This window comes from Rhodamnia argentea, chromosome 5, assembly GCF_020921035.1.
Source record: "Rhodamnia argentea isolate NSW1041297 chromosome 5, ASM2092103v1, whole genome shotgun sequence".
Classification (NCBI taxonomy): Eukaryota; Viridiplantae; Streptophyta; class Magnoliopsida; order Myrtales; family Myrtaceae; genus Rhodamnia; species Rhodamnia argentea.
The window spans coordinates 319,755-340,398 of NC_063154.1; the positions used below are offsets into that span (position 1 = coordinate 319,755).

Here is a 20,644-nt window from a genome sequence, read left to right on the forward strand (position 1 = left end):
TTGAAATTCAAGAGGGTATTTAAGGAACTTACATGAAACTCTAAAAAGGTGCGTCTTTAGCCATCTGGGTGTGGAAGTAGTACCTGTCTCCGGCTCTTCTCCTCCTCCTCCTCCTCCCGGTCAAATCACACTCGTGGATCAGACTCACATTCCATCTAGAATCTTCTTCGATCGTCTCGAAGCGAAGATTAGTTTCCGCATTTCCCTTCTCTCCTTTCAGGTCAGCTACGCTGTCCAAACTGTGGCCCATAATCCTGTAAGCTACTCAACTCTCCTGCCTTAACTCCTTGTCTTGCTTTGTGGTTTGACTCGTCTCGATTAAATTGGATGTTATGCTCCATTTGTCTCCATCAATTTTTACCGGGATCATTGGAAAATGGGTTTGATGCAGCATCTGAATCGATTGAGGGCATGTAATTCTTGACACGGTTGTTTTTATGTGCTGGGTAATTCGTAAGCAGATGGTGCGTTCTGATAATTGATGTTTCTGTCTGAGCGTGTCTGCAGGAGTTAGGAGAAAGAATATTGGGTTTTCTTGTCATTGTCCAATGGAGGAAGTTCGAGAGGAGCAAAGTCAACCACTTGCTGGTAATGTATCTCCCTTTAACTTCTTAGTTTTGCGAGCAAGTAAATCAAGAGTTAGCTTGGTCTGATCTTTGCACTTCTCATCAAGATGAGGCTGTGTTATCCCATCGCGAACGTAACGCTTTGCATTTGCATACTTAATTTCCCAACCAAGATTAACATGTGAGGACATTGAACGATTCGTTGTGAGGAAAAAAGGTTTTACACTAAGCCTATGAGAGCTAAAACTAGTTAAGGTCGAGGTACTCACTTTAGTCACATCTTTCACAACTAGCCAGAAAGAAGCTTCATTTTTCTCACCTTATTTGCATGGTTAATTGATACCTAGGAAGCTTGTTATTCGGTTGTTACACGTTCATATTATCGACTTTGGGGGTTAAATCTTATGAAACGTCTCCCATTCCTTGAAGTAAACTGATTATGATCAGGAAATAAACATCGAGTCTGGTCAATCTCACAGGTCAAGACAGCGAAAATGAAATAGTTGCAGAAGGTGCTTCATTTGTGCATGGTGAGCCACCTCAAGATGGTGATAGTCCTCCCAAAGTTGAATCTGAGGTGGAAGTCCTTCATGAGAAAGTGACAAAGCAAATCATGAAGGAAGGTTATGGACAGAAACCATCAAAATATGCAACATGCTTTGGTATGTTCTACTTTCACTGAGTTTGCATGCTTAACCAGGCTACCTATTTGCTGTAGTTGCTAGTCCAACTCCATTGTGGAAGCATCACATATCTTTTTTTAATGATGATCTTCAAAATTCCTTATTTCTTCTTCAAAGTAGGATGGAGGCATCTTCATTTCATAGCTCCTCCTTGTGGCCGCTGTACATGTGACATGATGCCTACTTCAATTTGTTCAAGTGCTATATTGTCATATTTTTCCTTGAATACACAAAGTAGTAGATTGATATCCCAAGTTCTGATGCTTCATTGTTCTGTTAGGTTTACATTTTTTCTCGCTTTGCATAAATTTGAGCTTTCTTTTGGCTGGTGGCTGATGATGAGCGACTGCATGCATTACCACAGTGCATTACAGAGCATGGACTGAAAGTACGCAGCACAAATTTGAAGACACGTGGCATGAGCAGCAACCACTTGAATTGGTCGTAGGAAAAGGTACACTGTCGGATAATGACTGTCAAAGTTCTTCTGTTCTTTAGTACGAGCGGTAAGACACCGATTAAATGTAAAGAGAGCCCATTCCTGTTTTCCTTTGAAGTCCTATCCAATGCCTACAAGAAGATTAATCTGAAAGTGTCAGATCCATAATAGACTTTACTGTTAAACGGAACCTTGTAACTCTCTAACATAGATAAGGAGCAAGGTTCTTGGATAAATCCTATCACCTTGCTTCTCTACATTGAAGAATCTACGTACACTAGGAAAAAGAAAATGTGGAGATAGGCCTTTTGATGATAAGGAAGTTATTCTGCACATGATAATATAAAAGAGAAATGCATCGTGACAATAAAAATTTATCATAATGCGGCCTACAAGGAACCTTGCGTTATCTTTGCACCATCACACTCTTGATCAGCGAGTGTCTGGAAAGATTGAGCATTTCAGTTTTCTAGGTCTGAAGTTAAGCTTCCAATGCAGTATTTTATTTTAGTTGACTGAGTTTTTCAACTTTGGTCTCTCAAAGTTTTCAAATAGGGGCAGACACAGACTTGTGATTCTTTTGTATCTTTTCCTACTTGCTGTCCTGTCTGATATCATGTCACCTCTGACAGAGAAGAAAGAGATGGAAGGCTTAGCTATTGGTATTTCCAGCATGAAGTCTGGTGAACGTGCATTATTACATGTCGGTTGGGAGTTAGGTTATGGAAAAGAGGGAAACTTCTCTTTTCCTAATGTTCCTCCTATGGCAGATATATTATATGAAGTCGAGCTTATTGGATTTGATGAGACCAAAGAAGTATGCCACTATCGTACCCTGCTTTTGTGATTTGTTCTTTCTATTGACCCTGACATTGCTTTTCTTTCTCAATGTGATACATCTGCCACTTCTAATGGTATACAATTGCTAACATGCTGATGATTTCTTTTGTGGCTTTGAGTATAAAGGGAAAAGCTCGAAGTGACATGACTGTGGAGGAAAGAATTGGGGCTGCAGACCGTCGAAAGATGGACGGAAATGCCTTGTTTAAGGAGGAAAAACTGGAGGAAGCTATGCAACAGTATGAAATGGTTATGCTCTTGTATTCCTAATTGAACCAGCCTATAAATGACTGCATAGATGACTCGGTTGAATGTCTGGTTTCTGATGATGATGATTTTTTTTTGGTGTCAGGCCATAGCATACATGGGAGATGATTTCATGTTCCAGTTATTTGGGAAGTACAGGGACATGGCTTTGGCTGTCAAGAATCCCTGCCACCTTAATATGGCAGCTTGTCTAATAAAGCTCAAGCGTTATGAAGAAGCTATTGGGCACTGTAGCATTGTAAGAGCATCATTTCTATGAGGATGAATTTCATTGGAATTCTCTATGATTAATATATTTATGCTATCATTCAGGAATGGGATGTCTTAGTAATCTGAAAACCTGATTCAATAGAAACTCATGCACTTGTGTACCTGTAGTGTTTGACTTTGGCATTGTCGCTTAATGAGACTTAACCCATGCAAGCACAAGTGCGCTATTTCTTTTCTTGATTTTCTCAATTTGAAGATTTTAGCTAAAATACTTTAACATTCACGGGGTCTTACCTTTCGTGACCTATTCCCATTACTTCCTAGAGGGTTTTTAGACTAAAAAATGCTGGTTGTGGTGCACTAATTTCCAAAGTTTAGATTGGTAATAAATGAATCTTGATGTTCAGACTGTAATTCCAGACTTAATTCTCAGGCTGTTTTAGATGCTGCTTATGAACATGCCTATTGTCCTACGCAAGTTCATACTATGAAATGCCTTCCTCCTGCATGCTGAGATGCTTTGTGGAACTCTGACCTGCTTTATCTATTTGTTAGTAGAGTGATTTTTAAAGTTGCCATTCCAGGTATTGGGCGAGGATGAAAACAATGCGAAAGCCCTGTTTAGAAGAGGAAAAGCAAGAGCAGAACTTGGGCAGACTGATGCAGCTCGCGAAGATTTCGCCAAGGCACGTAAATATGCACCTGAAGATAAAGCAATCGTGAGGGAGCTACGTGTACTTGCTGAACATGATAAGGCTGTCTACCAGAAGCAAAAGGAGATCTACAAGGGAATCTTTGGGCCAAGACCTGAAGCTAAGCCCCAGCGTGCTAGTTGGATTGTCGTAATATGGCAGTGGCTGCTATCACTATTACATCGCATCTTCAAAAGTGGAAGGCAAAAAACCGAGTGATTGGAGGGTTCGGTTGATCAGGCGCTAAAGATCTGTCTAAAGCGTAACATATCTCAGTTCCTAATTTTTTTTTTCAATTGGAGTGTGCATTTGTATTATCCTAGTTACATTTTGTTACTGTTAGGACAACTAATCTTTCGGGCATAATGTGAGGAATTACAATAATACCACTCGTGGCAATAGATTTCAATTGACTTGCTGGTAGGTGAAGAGAGTGATGATCCAGCTCACGGTTGCTGCACTCGAAATTTACTCGAGACATCTTCTCTGGTTGCTGGATATAAGACTTTCAAAATGCTTTCTCTCTGGATGAATTGAATTATGTCATGGATTGGAACTAAACTTGCTATGTTGAGCCGACCGAGAATATGGTCTCATCGGTTATCAGTGACCAGTAAATTCATTGTCCATCATAATTTTCCTCGAGAAGCGATGTATTCTCAGCAGGAATGGCACATTGCAGTGGCAAAAGATTCCTCGTCTGATTGTATTCTGGATTGATGCTAGTCTTTGCATGAAAAGGGCTTAAATACACGACAAGTACCACAACTTGTGTACACGCTCGCTTTAGTTTCAAACTTTCAAAACAGTCATTTAAGTGCCAAATTTTTTGAAAAACGATTACTTGAGTGCCAAAACTTTCAAAACGATCACTTAAGTATCAATTTTTTTTAAAATGATCATTTAAGTGTCAATTTTTTTTAAAAAACGATCACTTCAAGATTAACTTCACCGAGACACGTCGGCTCAAATATTATACAAAATAGCACGTGTCGGATTTCTGACAAGCCACGTCGGCTCACATTAGAATTGGCACTGAAGTGATTGTTTTTAGAAGAAGTTGACACTTAAGTGATCGTTTTGAAAGTTTTGGCACTAAAGTGAGCGTCGTATATAAATTTTGACACTTTTAGTGTACTTTAGCCGCATGAAAAGGGATCACTATGAATGTACTTCTTACCTGAATATCTGAAGTGTCATTGGAGTTTCTTATATTCCCCTGCCGAGGAGAATCTGTGCCTGGATCAGGGTGTTCTGCCCCGTGCCTAATTTGTTCATTGAGCCCATGGTGCTCATGAAAAGACATGAACTGTACCTGATGTTTGCTCCAAATGAGATGCACAGAAGAAAAAATCCACAACTTTTGGTAATTTGCTCTTTTGGGTCCACCGAATCTGGTGTTTTAGATAAAGGGTTGTGATTTGTAATAAGAAAACAGCATCCTTTGATCATCGAAATGGGGGAGGGTTATGTGGCATCATCATAGTTGTCGACAAATGCTAAGATAATGGATGTCACATGGGACGGAGATTGGATTCTTTCATTGATGTGTCGGCTTTTTTGACCGAGTGCATAGAATAGAGATCCTAGGATACCCCACTCGGGACAGCCGCATGTGCATCGCGTCATATTTCTCACTCAAGCCCATCCTCCATCTCTTCTCAAAACCTTGGACACAATCCGTCTCACACAATAAAACAATGAACGATCTTGATGTCGCAAGTCCCGACTGCTGCTGGTATTTTGATGGGGCCGCGATAATAGTTTAGTCAATTTTGGACCGCGGAGTCACGGCAGTGCAAAGGAGTCATCATACGGTCCGAACATTTCGTAGTAAATGTGAGATTATAAGTAATGTCCGAGGAGGTTTTCACTACTGGTTATCCCTTTTCACCCTTCTATTCATAAATGAAGAATATTTTATTTGAAATATTTACTACAAAATGAGTCGACATTTGGTATATGGTATTTCATAACGATTTTATCGGACAATCGCTAACACGACTCACGAATAATTTACTAGGTGAAAGGCTCTCCAAAAGAAATTTAGAAAATCTGATGAAAGGGCTATTCCAAAATTCTCTCTTTCCGATCAAAATTAGGAAAAAGAAACTGAAGGAAAGGCATTAAAAGTTTCCCCATCGGCTCAGGCAAAAACTGCGGCAGCTCTTAAGACAAGCCAGCCACCGTTGTCATCCCGACTGACCAATTTTATTATCCTAACTGCCTACATTCAAGGATCCTTCATCTGCGCCAACAGACATTTGAATGTTTTCTTTTAACAAACGGAAAAAGAAGATGCAGTCGTCGATGCAACGACGCGAAATTGTGTCCGGTATTGGTAGTCACAGAAAAGCATTACCAAATACCAAATATCAATGTCTCGAAACATAAACAGACCAGATGGAGCCAAGCTCTGCGCAAATGGATAAGGAGGGCATGGAAGAGGGACCCAAAAGAACGTGTTTCCATCAGAGTAAAATTAGCCATCTTGCACGTGCTGGAGCAACCATTTGGTGAAGGCTTGTCTTTTTACAGAAAGAACAGGTTGGTGCTTTCCCTAGTGCCCAATCAATCACAAACCTTCTGCCTTTATGAGCTGAAAACACCGTGACAGAGAAAGAGCCGGTCTACTGCTAATGCACTGATCAGTGGGAGAGAGTGGTCTCCTCCCTCTGTGTTGGGTTAGGCCCACGTAATCTCCAACACTAAGATTTTGGTATCATACATAAATCTCTAGCAAGTCATTGGGACGTGGACTTGGGAATTCAATTGCCGCCCAACCAACATGCTAGGTGCTACTGGGTAGGTTGTATAAGTGAAGTTCCTCGATTATATCCATGCCTGCATCGATCAAAATCGTATTTTGTCATGTGCAGTAGGACTAGCTGCTACATGGGAGGTGTGAGTTTGTAGCAATTCCACATTACAATATATTGAAGTCCCGTGTAAATTTTCCTTTTCATTCAGCGTTGTCTAACTACTATTTCGTCGACAGAAGGAAAAAATTGACCCGTTTGATCCAAGTTTCTAAGTCAAACACTGATTATGTGGACTCAGCCCCACGAAACTTTGGCTATCAGATAAACTCAGAGAAGGATAATGAGTTGTTTTGGTCTAAGGAACACATGTTTACGATTTAATGTTGCTGTAGTGCAACAAGCGAGCATTCTAAGACCGCAGTGCCATTAAACAGGCAGGAAACTCTCCATTTCAATTGTGAGTTCCAACTTGTAAACACCTTTTCGTAAGTCCGTAGAAACTCCCTCCAATTATCACTTCCGTGTTTGGTCCTGCATAAGACGATTAGAATATTATTACAGAATGCCATCGACATGAATCAAGGAGAAAAAGACGGTCCTCAAAATCTCTGAGAAACGGACAAACGGACAACAACAGTGCATCAGAAAACTGCTACAGTGTCCCAGTGACCAGGCAAAGGCTTTGCTTCCTCAACGTGATTTCTGCTAATTGCAAACCCTTCCCGTCTTCTGCAAAAAAAAAAAAAAAAAAACCCTTCCCCTCTCTCTCTCTCTCTCTCTCTCTCTCTCTCTATAAAACCTAGTCACCCCTGGACGTCTCTTCTCCATACTATAGCTCATCTCCTCTCTTTCCTCTGAGAAATGGCTGTAACGAGCTCGGCTGTGCTTGTTTTCTTGCTGCTGATAGCAGCTTCTGCTTTTGCAGCTCCATCTCCACCTTTGGAAGGTAATGTGGACAATGTGCCTCGTTTGGCACATAGCTAACTAAATGCATTAAGCTTTTCACGCTCACCTCACCTGGGTTACTTCCATTCCTCTTGATCTGTTATCTGCTCCTATAAAGTTTGGATCTTGACATCTTCCTCACTTCATTTCTCGGTTTGTCACTCGTTAATCTTGACAGGGCTTTTACCAAATGGCAACTTTGAAGACCCACCAAAACGCACTGACCTCAAGAAGACGGTAATCCAGGGCAAGTACGGCTTGCCCAAGTGGGAAATCAACGGCCTCGTCGAGTACATCGCCGCTGGTCCCCAGCCCGGCGGTATGTTCTTCGCCGTTGCACACGGTGTCCACGCCGTCAGGCTCGGCAACGATGCCTCCATCTCACAGTCGATACCGGTCAAACCGGGGTCTCTGTACGCTCTCACGTTCGGAGCATCAAGAACCTGCGCACAGGATGAGGTGCTGAGAGTGTCGGTGCATCCACAGACAGGGGATCTTCCTCTGCAGACGCTCTACAGCAGCAATGGTGGGGACACGTATGCTTGGGGGTTTAGGGCTGCTTCGAATGTGGCTAAGGTGGTGTTTCACAATCCTGGAGTTCAGGAGGATCCTGCGTGTGGCCCACTCTTGGACGCTGTGGCCATCAAGGAGCTCTTTCCTCCCAGGCCAACAAGAGGTAAGAGAAAGAACAGAGGAAAAATCACATTTTGATGTGCTGAAAGTTCCTATATTTTGGCTAACACCTCAGGTACTCATGTCTGCGTGTTTATCAGTGTAGAGTTCACTTCATAGTTCATTCTTTGATGGTTCTTTTTCTATTTCATGTATGGATTGGTTTGGTTTCTTTCTTTCTTTCTTTTTTAGCTGATGTTCTTACACTATCATATTCTGACGAGTTCACTAAGCTGCAAATATGGTAAATGCCTATTTTTTACTTCCTCTGTTCATGTTTCGCTGATATGCAAGATTCTTCTTCTTTCACTCCAAGAAACAATTTCTTCCAAGGATTTTCCTGGATCTGAATTTTTTTTGCTTTTTCATGAGATGTTTGGAATAGGCGATTGAGCACGACATTCTTTATTTTCGTGGAGTGACAACTGTTTGTGATGGCATTCAACCTGAAAACGTACTGCAAGCTCTGCCTCTCTAGGCAAGAGAGACAAACTCTATCCTTATGAACCAGAAAATTCATCATCTACATTACATGGCTATATACTTGGCTCCCTGTAAAAATGTAGGTCCAAGTTCCACCACTCATGACCTTTGAGAATGTGCAGATAACTTGGTGAAGAACCCTGGGTTTGAGGAGGGTCCCCACCGCCTAATCAATTCATCTGACGGTGTTCTCCTCCCCCCAAGGCAGGAGGACATCACATCTCCCCTTCCTGGTTGGATTATTGAATCGCTCAAGGCAGTGAAGTTCATAGACAAGAAGCACTTCAATGTCCCGTTTGGACTTGCAGCAGTCGAGCTAGTTGCAGGAAGAGAAAGTGCAATTGCCCAAATCATAAGAACCATCCCCAGTAAATGCTACAATCTCACCTTCACCATTGGAGACGCGAGGAACGGCTGCCATGGGTCGATGATGGTGGAAGCTTTTGCTGCTAAAGACACCCTCAAAGTCCCTTTTCAATCGCAAGGGAAGGGGGGGTTCAAGATTGTTAGTTTCAAGTTCAAAGCACTTTCAGCAAGGACAAGGCTCACTTTCTTCAGTTCATTCTACCACACCAGGATCGACGACTTCGGATCTCTGTGCGGCCCTGTGCTTGATGAAGTTAAGGTTGTCCCTTTGTCTAGATGTTAGGACAGAAAATCGGTTGATCTTCAGAAAAACATCATGGAGACTTTACAAGGAGTTATAATAGCCGTGTCTTGTGTGTTGACAATTAATTGAGGCAAATTTCCTGCTTGAGCACTTGCTTCTTGTTATGATTTATGTGAGAACTGCTATTTCCTAGTAGAAAATATAATTAACGGAGTGACAAGAAACTCCAATAGGATCTACAATCTATCATATTGAATAAAATGCGAATGTTCTTTAGAATGACACCTGGTGTATCTGAGGGAGAAACTGTCTTCCGAACAAAAAGGAGAATACTAACTATTTTAACTACGCAGCAAGTAGTTTCAGTCATCTTTGACAAAAACTGGCATATGATAGTCTTTATTTGGTGCACGAGCGACCAAGTTCTGGGGCGTTTTAAGTAATCACTACAGCAGGACAAAGAACCTTTTTGCAACTTTGGATTAACCATCCTTTGCAACTTGGGGCTACAATATGGGCAGTCTGCATTATTTCCTGAAATGTCATCAGACATACAACAGAATCCATGTTCGATTGATACTACAAAAATGACAACGAATTGCCACCGGAGGCTTGTGCCATCATCTTTCTTGATGCAACATGGAGTTAAACTGCTTGGGCACTCAATGGCTCTGGATTTCATTGCAGAATCGTATGGCAGTGACACCATCTTCCCAAAAAACAAAAGAAGAAGAGAAAAACGATATCAGTCATTCCTGTACTGTTGGTTATTTGTGGCTATCATCTAATACTCCAACAAGGCATTTCTCCAGGAGGAATTCATCATTCACCCAGGCATGGTATTTGTCTGAGTAAAGAGCTAAGGATCGCAGCCACTGTATGCAACTTTATAGGATTTTAACTACTTAAATCCATCAATGTACATATTAATCAAAGTATGACTCGATGCCAAAATATTTTTTACAGTATTAAAACACATCGTATTAGCTGCTCGGGTTCTCTGCAAGAAGTTTCTTTTTCCACCTTTTCCCCCTCTTTTAGAAAACTTAGGACTGGGACTCACAGCACAATAAAATGCAAATTTCATGTTATTTGACCAGATTAAAATATCAGAAACTCTATGTGCTTAGCAGTTTCTTCCCCTGTCAATAACTAGATACCTTCCTGCTTCCCACTTCCTAGAAGTTTGAATAACTAGCTTCATTCAAGACCAGCTTCCAACCTGATAGCGGCTGTAGAAATGAACAAACCCTATTTAACCGAAAAACACAGGCAAACACTGCACGAAGGTAAAGGCATACAAAGTAGAGAGCAAGAGTTTGGCTAGTTGGTAGAAGCAACTTTGCCCCAGGCATAAGGCCTGTGCTCGAGTCTTACCATTCACTCCCCACCCTATGCAAGGAAAGTAAATTATAAAACGTTTTCCAACAAAGGATACTAAATAAGGACGTACAGTCTTTTCCCACAGCCTTCATCAACATATCAACACCTGCGAAACATATTCGACGAGTGGCATTAGTCATTCAATTGCATCTACACCATCTAATCAAAATGTAGCTTTAATAATGACATTTGTTCAGCATGGCATCATGCATATATTTACTAAAGCCATATAGATCTTCATGGGTTTTAGTGAGTTTGATTGGTTTGAAGGATATAACTAGAGAAATCACATGGTTTATTACGACACACATGCAAGCAAGTCAATAACATAAACCTTGTCTAGAAAATGGATATAAGGAGGGTTACCTCCAGGATGAAATTTCATATATGGAGATATGTTGTAAACACGGCCTTTTAAGACAGTCCACATAGAACCATCCAGTTGGTGCTGTTTAACTTCCTCCATTGATATGAGTCTTCTGTTAGACTGTCCCTTCAATCCTGGAACACATGATGTCAGAAAATTGAAAAGGTACAAGGTATGTGGCCAAAAAAAAAAACACATACTTTTGCGAGTAGATGCATGGAATTGCAAAGTTTTATATCAACGTAGGGACCCATGAAGGAAGTTCAACTCAGATTAAGTGACCAAACTTGAAAGATAAAATGACAATCGATCAGACAGCATAAATAATGGTTCATAGTGTACCTTCTTATGCCTACTCCCTGTGAACTAAAATAGTATTTCCTTCGCTTGAATTAATATGCAAAAGACTGCAAATGAAATCATCCGACTGCTCTAATGCAAAATTCACACACCAATATTTTGTGTCCAGCTGTAACAACTCGAGGCTAATTAGTTGCGAATGACTTGAATTCCAGGGATTTCAACTTAGTAGAAAGGGTTTATCTTTTGAAATGATGGTGTTCCTTTACTTTTCCCCAGAAGGATTCATAACTCATACACAGAACCATAATGGCAATAGAGATATAGTGTATGGAAAAGCTAAGTATACAGAAATCATCACAAGCTATGCCCACAATAAAATTCATCTAAAAGAGTTTTAACACCTGTCCTCATGTCCATGTAAGAATGTCCTCAACACCACTCGCTAAGAAATTTCTCTTTGATCCAGCAAACGATGCTGGCAGCTGCTTAAAGTAACCTTGACGGTCATTGCAATATTGCAATCAAGAACAATCAATGACAGATGTCAATTGACAATAAGGCATAGCTATGTCTGCTTCTTCTCTTGAAACTCTAGAAGCACTAATTTTTTGTAAGATAACGTAGAAAAGGCAAATCAGGAACGAAAGCAGACACCCTCACACTGGTCGATCTTGGTTTTCCTTTGTTGCACAATAAGGCCCCATTTTCATTCTATTATACACCAACATCTACTTAACAGCGAGAGTTGGACAGTCCGAAGAGATTGATAATCCAATAGCAGTGTAACCTAGTTTGCTTAACGGTAAGGCTATATTTTGGGCACAATTTGACTGTGTAAACATAAGATGCTTGAATAGAAACTATTCTTGCCACGTTAAAGGTGTGATGCTATCTTAATCTTGTAAATGGCCACGATAACAACACAATTATCGCTAAATTTAGATAGAAGATAGCAGCACCAAGCACATGACATTCAGGTGGAAATAGCAAGACGTATAAAGTACCTGCAAGGTCAGGATGAGTTCGAGTGAGCTTCATCCAATCCATTTGGCTATAACCCTTCTCAAAGGGAACCTTGGCGCGAGGTGCAGCCTTCCTTCCAGCCGACTTCTGCTTACCCGAATTTGTAACCAAACCGGCAGCATTGGCTGAAGTGGATCCTTTTGAGGGATTGTTCGAATTTCTTGTGGAGGACGTATCGATAACATTGAAGCTCAAAGAGCCAACTGTTCCCTGCTGAGTAGGGATGGAATTGTCATCTACTTTATCCCTCCAGATAAACCTTCTATTCTGACTGCCACCAGAGACATTTGAAGATTCCTTGCTAATAGATATACCATCAATATCAGAAGCAAGCTTCTTTCCCAGCGGACCTTCTTGTTCAGCAGGTGGAGCCACCTACAGAAGTGAAGCATGACCGAGAGAAATTATCACAAGAAATCGTGACACGCATGAAAGATACGAAAACAGAATAATTCTAGCAGCTCCCAATTCTAATCTAGCTAGTACTGTAGCACATCAAACTTGCCTGACAGAAGGTGAAGTCATCGTCATTGTCCATTCTTGAACAACGGCGTAGTGAAAGGACTAATAGTTAGCCTATCTGTTTTCTTGACGTCGGACTAGCTCTCAGCTTCATGCGCCACCAAGGTTCTAGTTGAATTGGGGGAGAAATAACAATCATTAAACCAATTGAAAGATACAATGATTGATCAACCTGAAGGACAAGGGGTCTACGAGTATCGATAATGACATTTGAGAACAGCTTTGAGGCTAAAAATCAGAGGCAAACAAACACGATAACGATCGAAAATTGAAGCAATGCGATCGGAGAAATCGAGAATTCAATAAAAGAACTCGAACCAATTGAGACTTGATCACCGTAAAATGGACGCAAACTCGTGAGTGGATTTGATTATGCCACCGTCTAATCCACTTTCGAACAAAATGGAGCTGAACTCTTCGTGTCTCTGACCAAACTACTTACGGGTATAATAGGAGATAAAAAGAAAACAAACACACGAAACTGATCACTTACCAGATTTCTTTTCCTTCTATCCCAATTGCCCAACTGGGTCGTGCTCGGGATGGAAGAAGATGGGACGGATGGGGAAAAGCGACGATCTTTGACTATTTTCAAAAGGTGGAGCGCTTGGAAAACGGTATGAGATCAAAGCAAATTGGTCGTCAAGAAAGAACGAGAGGCGGCGCCGTGTCAAATCTCGTTGCTTTCAAATGGTAAAAACAGAAGCTTCCTCATTTCCAGCTATGGACATTAAACAAAGCATTGCATCGACACAGGCCTACGGCCCAACAAGCTACGAACCCCTTGGAAAGCAATGGGGCTTTCATTGTTGGAGCTTGTCCCGACTCGATTGGTCGCGAGGTTCCAGTTCCACGAGCTGCGCTCGTACTCGAACCGAAGAAGTGATCAGCCGATGACTGTAGAAAGAAGGGATTTTTCTCAGTTCTCGGCCCTGAAGAATGAACCATGGGAGGCCCATCTGGGTAAAAATGGGGGGTTCTCACGTGGGCGAAGGACGACGTGGCCAGATCTGGAAAACGAAAAAGACGTCCTTTTCCGCGCTGTCCACCACTGGCACAATGAATATTCATCGTGGGATTGTCCATCCACGTTTTTTTTTTTCCTTCCTATTATCTTCTTTTGACCTTTTTCTTTTCCTTTTTGAATCTGATACTCCATGACTTGGCCAAAGTTCGAAGCTTTGCCAATTCGATGGAGGATGGCGATCGAATTGGCATGCTGAACTGATGATAAATTCCAAGCGATGGGGATCAGCATCAAACTTGGGTTAAGACAAGCAAGATGCATCAATCGCCTCGCGAACGATGATGGATTGCTCGGACACATCGAATCTTTTGTCCTTTTTGTTTTTACGCTCTTGTCCTATCCAGACAGTGACAGGCATCATTTCTCGTATCACCGCTCGACTCAGTTGCCTTTTTTTTTTCCCGTTACTTGCAGGCACGTCCTTCATTTCTTCTAAGTTAAAAAACAGTCAGCTCACTCCCCAAGATAGAACCAAACCCATCGGCCGCCCGAAGCTAAAGCAAAAACGGAAAAAGGAAAAGAAAAAACAAATCTGCGCACTGCACGTGACTCTCTGTCGCTGCACGTGCCTGCCCCGGCAATCACCCTCGGGATTCCCCCGTCCTGGCCCCCTGTTTTTGTTCTTGTGCATAAAAAATTATGAATACCCAATGGAAAAACTGAATCTTTCCCTCCCGTGAAAAAGGCAAAATAACTCGTGGCCATCTCCAAATGCACGATTCGATTATAGACACAACCCCGTATAGAATTTTAACTAAACGTTAAAAAGGAACACGGATTTTATTATTTGTATCGATACGAAACATGTCTCTGTTGAAAACATCGTATTAGAACGCACAAAATGAATATTTTCATTTACACTTGATGTTTCGTCTTCGACCTTAAGGACAAACCGTAAACAAAAATGGGGGAATCTATCGGAACGTCGCGCGACACACATGTCCAAGAAGGAACATACTGAATATATTTTTATTTTTGGGTAGTAAGTCGTAACATACTGAATTTAGGGAGGAGAAAAATCTCAAGTAATTCTCAAGAAAAAACCTTTTCTTAATGCGTAGGAAGCCAATTACATGTGTTTTTTTTTTTTGTCGATTTCTTGGTATATTAAGAGAAGATGGTCTCATTTTTAGCACCGAGCTTCTTCTTCTGCTCTCTCGTTTTTAGGGTTCGAAAGCCGATCCTCCTCCTGCATTGTTCTTGTAACCGTCGATCTCTCCAAGTACGCAACTTGTCTGTGAATCTGGGTTTTTTGCATCATCCTCCCGAAAAGTCTTGACCCTTTTTTTTTTTTTTTTTAAGGCGTTTCTCCTTGCTCTTTGGTAGATTTTTGGTGGTGGCCACAATGTCGAAAGCAGGAGCGCTGGATCTGGCGACGGGCCTCGGCGGGAAGATCGACAAGGGCGAAGTCCTGTCCGCCGTTGACAAGTACGTCTGCGTTGTTGGTTTCGTGGATTTTCTCTTCAAAGTGAGGGTTAAATACTGTGCTGTGTCTCTGTATGCGACGAGGCTTTATCCTCTGCTTTTTTTTTCCTTTCTTTTAGACTCAATACTTTGATGATCTGATTGCTTCGATTCATGCGAGATTCGGATGCAGAAAATAGTCTGTTCCTCGTCTGTTCATGCATGATGCGCTTCTGTCTCTCAGTGTCTTCGATCTGAGCCTCGGTGTTTGTGTGGTGGCGTCTGATTTTTCTCTTTTGAATTGGTGGTTCGTGAGGTGGTTGGTGAGGAGTTAATATGAAGCAATTGAATGGATGACCACTGTTCAAATTCTGTCCCTCTCTAGTCTTCTGGACACGTGGCTTCCCCTTCTTCTTACTTTCTCTTTTTTTTTTTTTTTTTATAGAGAAAAACATGAAGCTATTCATTCATCGCATCGTGTTACATCATTTAGGATACAAGATCACAAATTTCTTTGGGCAAGTGGCTTTCTTGTTTGTGGTCGACGGAAGAGTGATTCTATGCTCCTTGATTTCACTTGAAGATATTCAGCCACCACGAATGGAAGCAGTTGATAGACACAGGACCGTCTGTGTTTTTGAAGCTGTCACGTTCAACTTAGCAATACCCAGATAATTGAAACGCATGCCTTGCTTGTATTTTGAGGGAAAAAAAAAATTGGCCCTTTGTTTATCAATTCTATCCATTGGCAACTCGAGTCCACGTTGAATCCCTTTATATGTGCTGATGTAAATAAGAATTCTAAGTCTTATCTAGCTATGGTTAAAGGTTTCAACGAAAGAACAAGTCTTTATCCTTTTTTCCCCTTTTAGGCTAACTCACAGAATGTTGAAGATTCACAAGTTTGCACTAGCCTGAGAAACTTAGAACTGTGGCAATGCGATGAGTAATGGAAAGTGTTTTGCTTGAATGTTATTGCCTTGTTGATCTGTCTCCAACTTCTTTTGTCATTTTAAAAGCTGTCTTAATTAGCAATCTTTGGGCTGTTTGATAAAATTGACTTGAAGCACTGAAAACAGAAGGACTGCTTTAATCACCAGATCGCTGGATACAAAGGAAACGCACTTTTTTCGTGAATGAATTGCGTAACCAGAGACAAACTGTACCTGCATGTTTAATGGACATTGAAAGGTTCTATTTTTTTTTTTTTTTTGCCCTTTTGATAAACGATCAAATAGACTTGAAGTCTGGAGAATCAGTTAGACAAAACTTGCGTTTAAGGGATAGAGATGGAGAAGTATGTAGAGCCTAGCACTTGGAAGGGTTCTATAAAGAAGCCAATAGAGAGAAACTAGAGGGGTGCTGGTTACAGGACTGGCAGAGAAGGCTTGATGATGAAAAGAAAAGAAGGGGGACCTCAAGGGAAAGTTAAACATCCATTATCGAGATCGAATCAGTATGCTAAAGGTTTAAACTTTTTCTGAGATGATGTCAAATGTCAATGGTGGCATTCTAATATCTAGACTTGCCCTGATATAGAATTTGAGAGACCATATGCAATATTTACATGAGTACTGATGTTACTTGAGTTCAATATGCTATAAAAAGTAAAAGAAAGTTACTCATGTTCCTGTGAAAGCCTTTTCTTTTTGCGTGTGATGACCTTGCACTTCATGCAACTTCCCCTGTTCTAGGGACCCTGCCTGCTAAATATTTGGTATTCTTTCCTCGTATAAACTATATTAACGGAAATAGAAAACCATAACATCTTTACATGTCTGAGCAAATTCTCTTTGCATTTTTGCTTTAGAGAATTTCACAGACAAGTAATATCATGCATTCGCCTACACTTTGTCCCTAAACCTCTTGGTTTCCATGGTTGAATAAATAATTTTTTCTGCTGGTTTAGGTATGAGAAGTATCATGTCTGCTATGGAGGTGAGGAGGAAGAAAGGAAAGCTAACTATAGTGACATGGTAACATACCATCCATTGCAGCTTTCATGCCTGATCATGCACTGGCTTTTTAGATTGCAATGCAGCCTTGCTAAATGATTAAAATTACTGGTCGGTTTGGTTTCTAATGCTGACGGTATCAACAAATGCAACTTCAGGTGAATAAATATTATGATCTTGTCACCAGCTTTTATGAGTTTGGCTGGGGAGAATCTTTCCATTTCGCCCACAGGTGGTATTTCCATTGGCTCTTGGTTTTGATTCCATTTCATTGTTATCGGCGGAGACTTGTGCTTGAACAACTAATAAATGCTAAATTCTGCTGATTGTCTTGATCCCTCCAGATGGAAAGGGGAGTCTCTACGAGAGAGCATTAAGAGACATGAACACTTTCTTGCATTACAGCTAGGCTTAAAACCCGGACAGAAGGTTTATTCCTCGTAATCTGGATAGTTAATCATAAGATTTCACTACGACAATTTATTTGGTTCAAACGGCGATTTGAGTTTCTTGCTTTCTTACCCTCCCAAAATACAGGTGCTGGACGTAGGTTGTGGAGTTGGTGGACCGCTTAGGGAAATAGCTCGATTCAGGTTAGAGTTAAAACTCTTTGTCCCATCATGGTGCCATTGTCCAGGCTATGGTGAAAGTTACAATTATAATCTCTTTCTCTCTGGCTCGGATGAATTGTTTACCAAACAAAGAGTGTCACAATGACTCTTTCATCCTCCTTTCCTTAGAAAGGAACTAGCGGGTCTAGGGCATGCGACCATGCACGCGCATTTTACTGTTCTGTCTGTCAAATTTAGCGTTAATGTGCATGATGCAAAGTTGAGTGGTGCTAACTGAAGCTGAACGGCTGGTCTCATCATTGTAAATATCTCTCGTCTGTTCCTTGGAGATACAAACTGCTTAGCTAAGAGTCCTCTGCATACATCTGACAAGTAGTTTATTTTCCAGTGTGATTCTTGTAGGCTGATATTTTCTCTTCTCCTTTTCATAGCTCTGCGTCGGTTACAGGATTAAACAATAATGAGTACCAGATAACAAGGGGAAAGGTGCCTTTATTTTCCCTTCCTTTTGATAGTGGTGAATTTAGTATTTCTTTGACCTTGACAAGTTTTCTTGCTCCATAGGAACTAAATCGCATTGCAGGCGTGGACAAGGCATGCAGCTTTATTAAGGTTGGTCAAATCCTTATTGAACTCATTTTTTAGTGCAGGCTCTGACCATTTCTTTTAATTTTCTTGGTGAGTTGGGGAATTCTTCAGTAGGTAGAGAGATTTGAAACAGTTCTTGGAGAATCGCAGGCAATGTCAATTTTTTCCTGTTATTTATGGTCTTATCATGTTTGCTATTCGGTTCTGCGTTTATTTACTATTTACATGTAGATGAAATAGGGTCTATGATGGAAGAACGCTCTGCAATCATTGTTTCTTGGCGATGCAGGCTGATTTTATGAAGATGCCATTTTCTGACAACACTTTCGATGCAGTTTATGCAATTGAAGCTACCTGCCATGCACCTGATGCTGTATGTTACCTTTAGCTTCATTCTTGGTTATGCACCTGTGCTTATCAAGCACTAGAATTACATGGGATCAATGTGTTGGTCTTGATTTTTTATCTCCTTCTGGTTGGGACAGTATGGGTGTTACAAAGAGATTTACAGAGTACTAAAGCCCGGGCAGTATTTTGCTGCATATGAATGGTGTATGACTGATTCCTTTGATCCCAACAACAAAGAGCACCAAAAGATAAAGGTTGGTGTGATCTAGTTTTTCTCCATATTTTTGTGGTGTGTACTTATGATTTAATGACCTCATTTAGTATCGAATTGTTGCAGGCAGAAATTGAGATCGGAGATGGCCTTCCTGACATCAGGTTGACTGGGCAATGCATTGAAGCTCTAAAACAAGCGGGTTTTGAGGTAAGGATTTACACATCCTGCATTAAAAGTGGACTATGACTGCTAATAGCAAATTTGGACATGCGACCTGAAGTTGTTTGTCTGAAGGTCATATGGGAGAAAGATTTTGCCGCCGAGTCTCCTGTCCCTTGGTACCTGCCTTTGGATAAAACTCATTTCTCCTTGTCTAGCTTCCGCCTCACTGCTATTGGGCGTTTGATTACCAAAAACATGGTAAGCTTCATTTAGGGACCTTTTGACTTTGGTGTGCTTTGATTTAAACATTGATGTGATCTTGTGGCTTTGAGTATTCGAAGCATATAATTTCTCGTATAGTTATCATGCATGCAATGTCACTGTTTTTACGTGCATAGGTCAAGGCTCTAGAGTATGTGGGCCTAGCCCCTAAAGGAAGCCAAAGGGTTCAAGATTTTCTGGAAAAGGCTGCTGAGGGCTTAGTTGAAGGTGGAAGGTGAGGGATTCAATTATATCGTTCTCCTCAATTACCTGTCAATTCCACTTTAGAATATCTCAGTAGTCTTTCTTAGAAGCTTGTGTGGTAGTCTCACAATAATAAAAATAGGTATCACTGAGTTTGTGACTGCTCAATATTCTTACAGGGTAGACTCCGGTTTTTTATACCGAAAATTCCCCACTGAAAAGAGAAAAAGACTGCTCTGATTGATTTCGATATCTGTCCAATGTCTAATGCATAGCACTGATGAGTCTTCTGTTAATCGTGTACTCCAGGAAAGAAATTTTTACGCCAATGTACTTCTTCTTGGCCCGGAAGCCCCAATCTGGGAATCAGTGATTTGGGGACCTCGCAAATGTGACTTATTCCAAAGAGACGGGGTCTTTCAGAATCCGACTAGTTGGTGGAATTTCATGTGTTTAGATGATTGGACTGTGAGAGTGCCTGCGAGTCAGACAGTTTGGCTTTTTCAGATGCTTGTATGAGTGCCTTCTCCATCAACGTGCTTGTTTTGCTGCGAGCAATTTGTATCAATTGTAGCCCAAGTTTGGATCCTTTTCCAGTTGACCGAACAACTTTTAACTTGCTCAGATTTGTGATCTTGTCAATCTGGTCGTGTCTTAATAGCAAAACCATATGTACTTCTGCACATAAACTCCGCGGTTAAACAAACTGTTGGGTGCGCATCATAACACTTATGAAAGTGGATTTTTGCTTTAAAAGCACTTCCAGAATAGAAATCCGTTTGGTAATTTAATTTCTGAAGTAGAAATTTGTTTGGTAAAAATATTTACTTTTGAAAGAAATTTCTACTTCTAAAGTGAATTTCTACTTCTGAAGTTATTTTTCCCCCAATTTGAGAAGTTAAAAAAAGTTACTTTTCAGCTCAAGAAGTACTTCTTGCCTCGTTCTCTTTTCATTATGTCATCGTTCTCTTTTTGATCTCGCCCGCCTCCGCTACCACCAACCATTGATCACCGCCCATCGCCATTCGCAACCACCGTCGACCATCGCCAATCGTCGCTAATCACCACCGATCGCCGCTTGTGACCACCGTCGCCAATCAACGATCGCTGCCCGTCACCGACCAACTTCGCCACTGCCCACC

General features: G+C 41.1%; 4 protein-coding genes across 11 annotated transcripts; 3 read left to right on the forward strand and 1 right to left on the reverse strand.

Annotated features, from left to right (window-relative positions):
* Positions 1-43: 43 nt before the first annotated feature.
* Positions 44-4,081, forward strand: LOC115753055 (peptidyl-prolyl cis-trans isomerase FKBP42). Of its 4 annotated transcripts, XM_048278765.1 has the most exons (9): positions 44-256; positions 508-588; positions 1,046-1,228; positions 1,614-1,703; positions 2,321-2,505; positions 2,655-2,777; positions 2,881-3,033; positions 3,590-3,959; positions 4,041-4,081. In XM_048278765.1, the coding sequence occupies exons 2-8, from the start codon at positions 549-551 to the stop codon at positions 3,914-3,916; spliced, it is 1,101 nt and encodes a 366-aa protein (XP_048134722.1). In that variant the 5' UTR covers positions 44-256; positions 508-548; the 3' UTR covers positions 3,917-3,959; positions 4,041-4,081. The 4 variants fall into 4 exon arrangements, with proteins under 4 accessions (XP_048134722.1, XP_048134723.1, XP_030547399.1 ...); XM_048278766.1 differs by having other exon boundaries at positions 44-302; positions 3,590-4,081; XM_030691539.2 differs by having other exon boundaries at positions 3,590-4,081.
* A 2,965-nt stretch (positions 4,082-7,046) lies between these two features.
* Positions 7,047-9,451, forward strand: LOC115753045. The gene is made up of 4 exons (XM_048279829.1): positions 7,047-7,183; positions 7,230-7,405; positions 7,583-8,080; positions 8,682-9,451. Exons 2-4 carry the CDS (start codon positions 7,321-7,323, stop codon positions 9,206-9,208), a joined length of 1,110 nt encoding a protein of 369 aa, XP_048135786.1. The 5' UTR covers positions 7,047-7,183; positions 7,230-7,320; the 3' UTR covers positions 9,209-9,451.
* A 210-nt stretch (positions 9,452-9,661) lies between these two features.
* Positions 9,662-13,622, reverse strand: LOC115753047 (cytochrome b5 domain-containing protein RLF). Of its 4 annotated transcripts, none has more exons than XM_030691526.2 (6): positions 13,261-13,622; positions 12,751-12,875; positions 12,227-12,620; positions 10,919-11,053; positions 10,608-10,658; positions 9,662-10,016 (listed from the first exon to the last, which is right to left on the reverse strand). In XM_030691526.2, exons 2-6 carry the CDS (start codon positions 12,781-12,783, stop codon positions 9,937-9,939), a joined length of 693 nt encoding a protein of 230 aa, XP_030547386.1. In that variant the 5' UTR covers positions 12,784-12,875; positions 13,261-13,622; the 3' UTR covers positions 9,662-9,936. The 4 variants fall into 4 exon arrangements, with proteins under 4 accessions (XP_030547386.1, XP_030547388.1, XP_030547385.1 ...); XM_030691528.2 differs by having other exon boundaries at positions 12,751-12,879; XM_030691525.2 differs by lacking the exon at positions 13,261-13,622 and adding an exon at positions 13,086-13,225 and having other exon boundaries at positions 12,751-12,879.
* A 1,207-nt stretch (positions 13,623-14,829) lies between these two features.
* Positions 14,830-20,186, forward strand: LOC115753046 (cycloartenol-C-24-methyltransferase). Of its 2 annotated transcripts, none has more exons than XM_030691523.2 (14): positions 14,830-15,016; positions 15,121-15,222; positions 17,108-17,174; positions 17,312-17,385; positions 17,498-17,582; positions 17,691-17,746; positions 18,157-18,211; positions 18,290-18,337; positions 18,603-18,686; positions 18,799-18,915; positions 18,999-19,082; positions 19,170-19,295; positions 19,436-19,533; positions 19,812-20,186. In XM_030691523.2, the coding sequence occupies exons 2-14, from the start codon at positions 15,140-15,142 to the stop codon at positions 19,873-19,875; spliced, it is 1,041 nt and encodes a 346-aa protein (XP_030547383.1). In that variant the 5' UTR covers positions 14,830-15,016; positions 15,121-15,139; the 3' UTR covers positions 19,876-20,186. The 2 variants fall into 2 exon arrangements, with proteins under 2 accessions (XP_030547383.1, XP_030547382.1); XM_030691522.2 differs by having other exon boundaries at positions 14,834-14,996.
* Positions 20,187-20,644: the final 458 nt, after the last annotated feature.

Bases quoted from the DNA above. Each gene is read 5' to 3' on its own strand.
- LOC115753055 (XM_048278766.1), top strand. From the start codon at position 549: ATGGAGGAAGTTCGAGAGGAGCAAAGTCAACCACTTGCTG. The intron at 2,506-2,654 runs GTATGCCACTAT...TTGAGTATAAAG, and splicing joins GATTTGATGAGACCAAAGAA to GGAAAAGCTCGAAGTGACAT. The intron at 3,034-3,589 runs GTAAGAGCATCA...TTGCCATTCCAG, and splicing joins CTATTGGGCACTGTAGCATT to GTATTGGGCGAGGATGAAAA.
- LOC115753046 (XM_030691523.2), top strand. From the start codon at position 15,140: ATGTCGAAAGCAGGAGCGCTGGATCTGGCGACGGGCCTCGGCGGGAAG. The intron at 18,916-18,998 runs GTTGGTGTGATC...GAATTGTTGCAG, and splicing joins AAGAGCACCAAAAGATAAAG to GCAGAAATTGAGATCGGAGA. The intron at 19,534-19,811 runs GTGAGGGATTCA...CGTGTACTCCAG, and splicing joins GGCTTAGTTGAAGGTGGAAG to GAAAGAAATTTTTACGCCAA.
- LOC115753045 (XM_048279829.1), top strand. From the start codon at position 7,321: ATGGCTGTAACGAGCTCGGCTGTGCTTGTTTTCTTGCTGCTGATAGCA. The intron at 7,406-7,582 runs GTAATGTGGACA...TAATCTTGACAG, and splicing joins TCCATCTCCACCTTTGGAAG to GGCTTTTACCAAATGGCAAC. The intron at 8,081-8,681 runs GTAAGAGAAAGA...GAGAATGTGCAG, and splicing joins TCCTCCCAGGCCAACAAGAG to ATAACTTGGTGAAGAACCCT.
- LOC115753047 (XM_030691526.2), bottom strand. From the start codon at position 12,783: ATGGACAATGACGATGACTTCACCTTCTGTCAG. The intron at 11,054-12,226 runs GTACTTTATACG...CATGTGTTCCAG, and splicing joins AACTCATCCTGACCTTGCAG to GATTGAAGGGACAGTCTAAC. The intron at 10,659-10,918 runs GTAACCCTCCTT...TATGTTTCGCAG, and splicing joins TATGAAATTTCATCCTGGAG to GTGTTGATATGTTGATGAAG.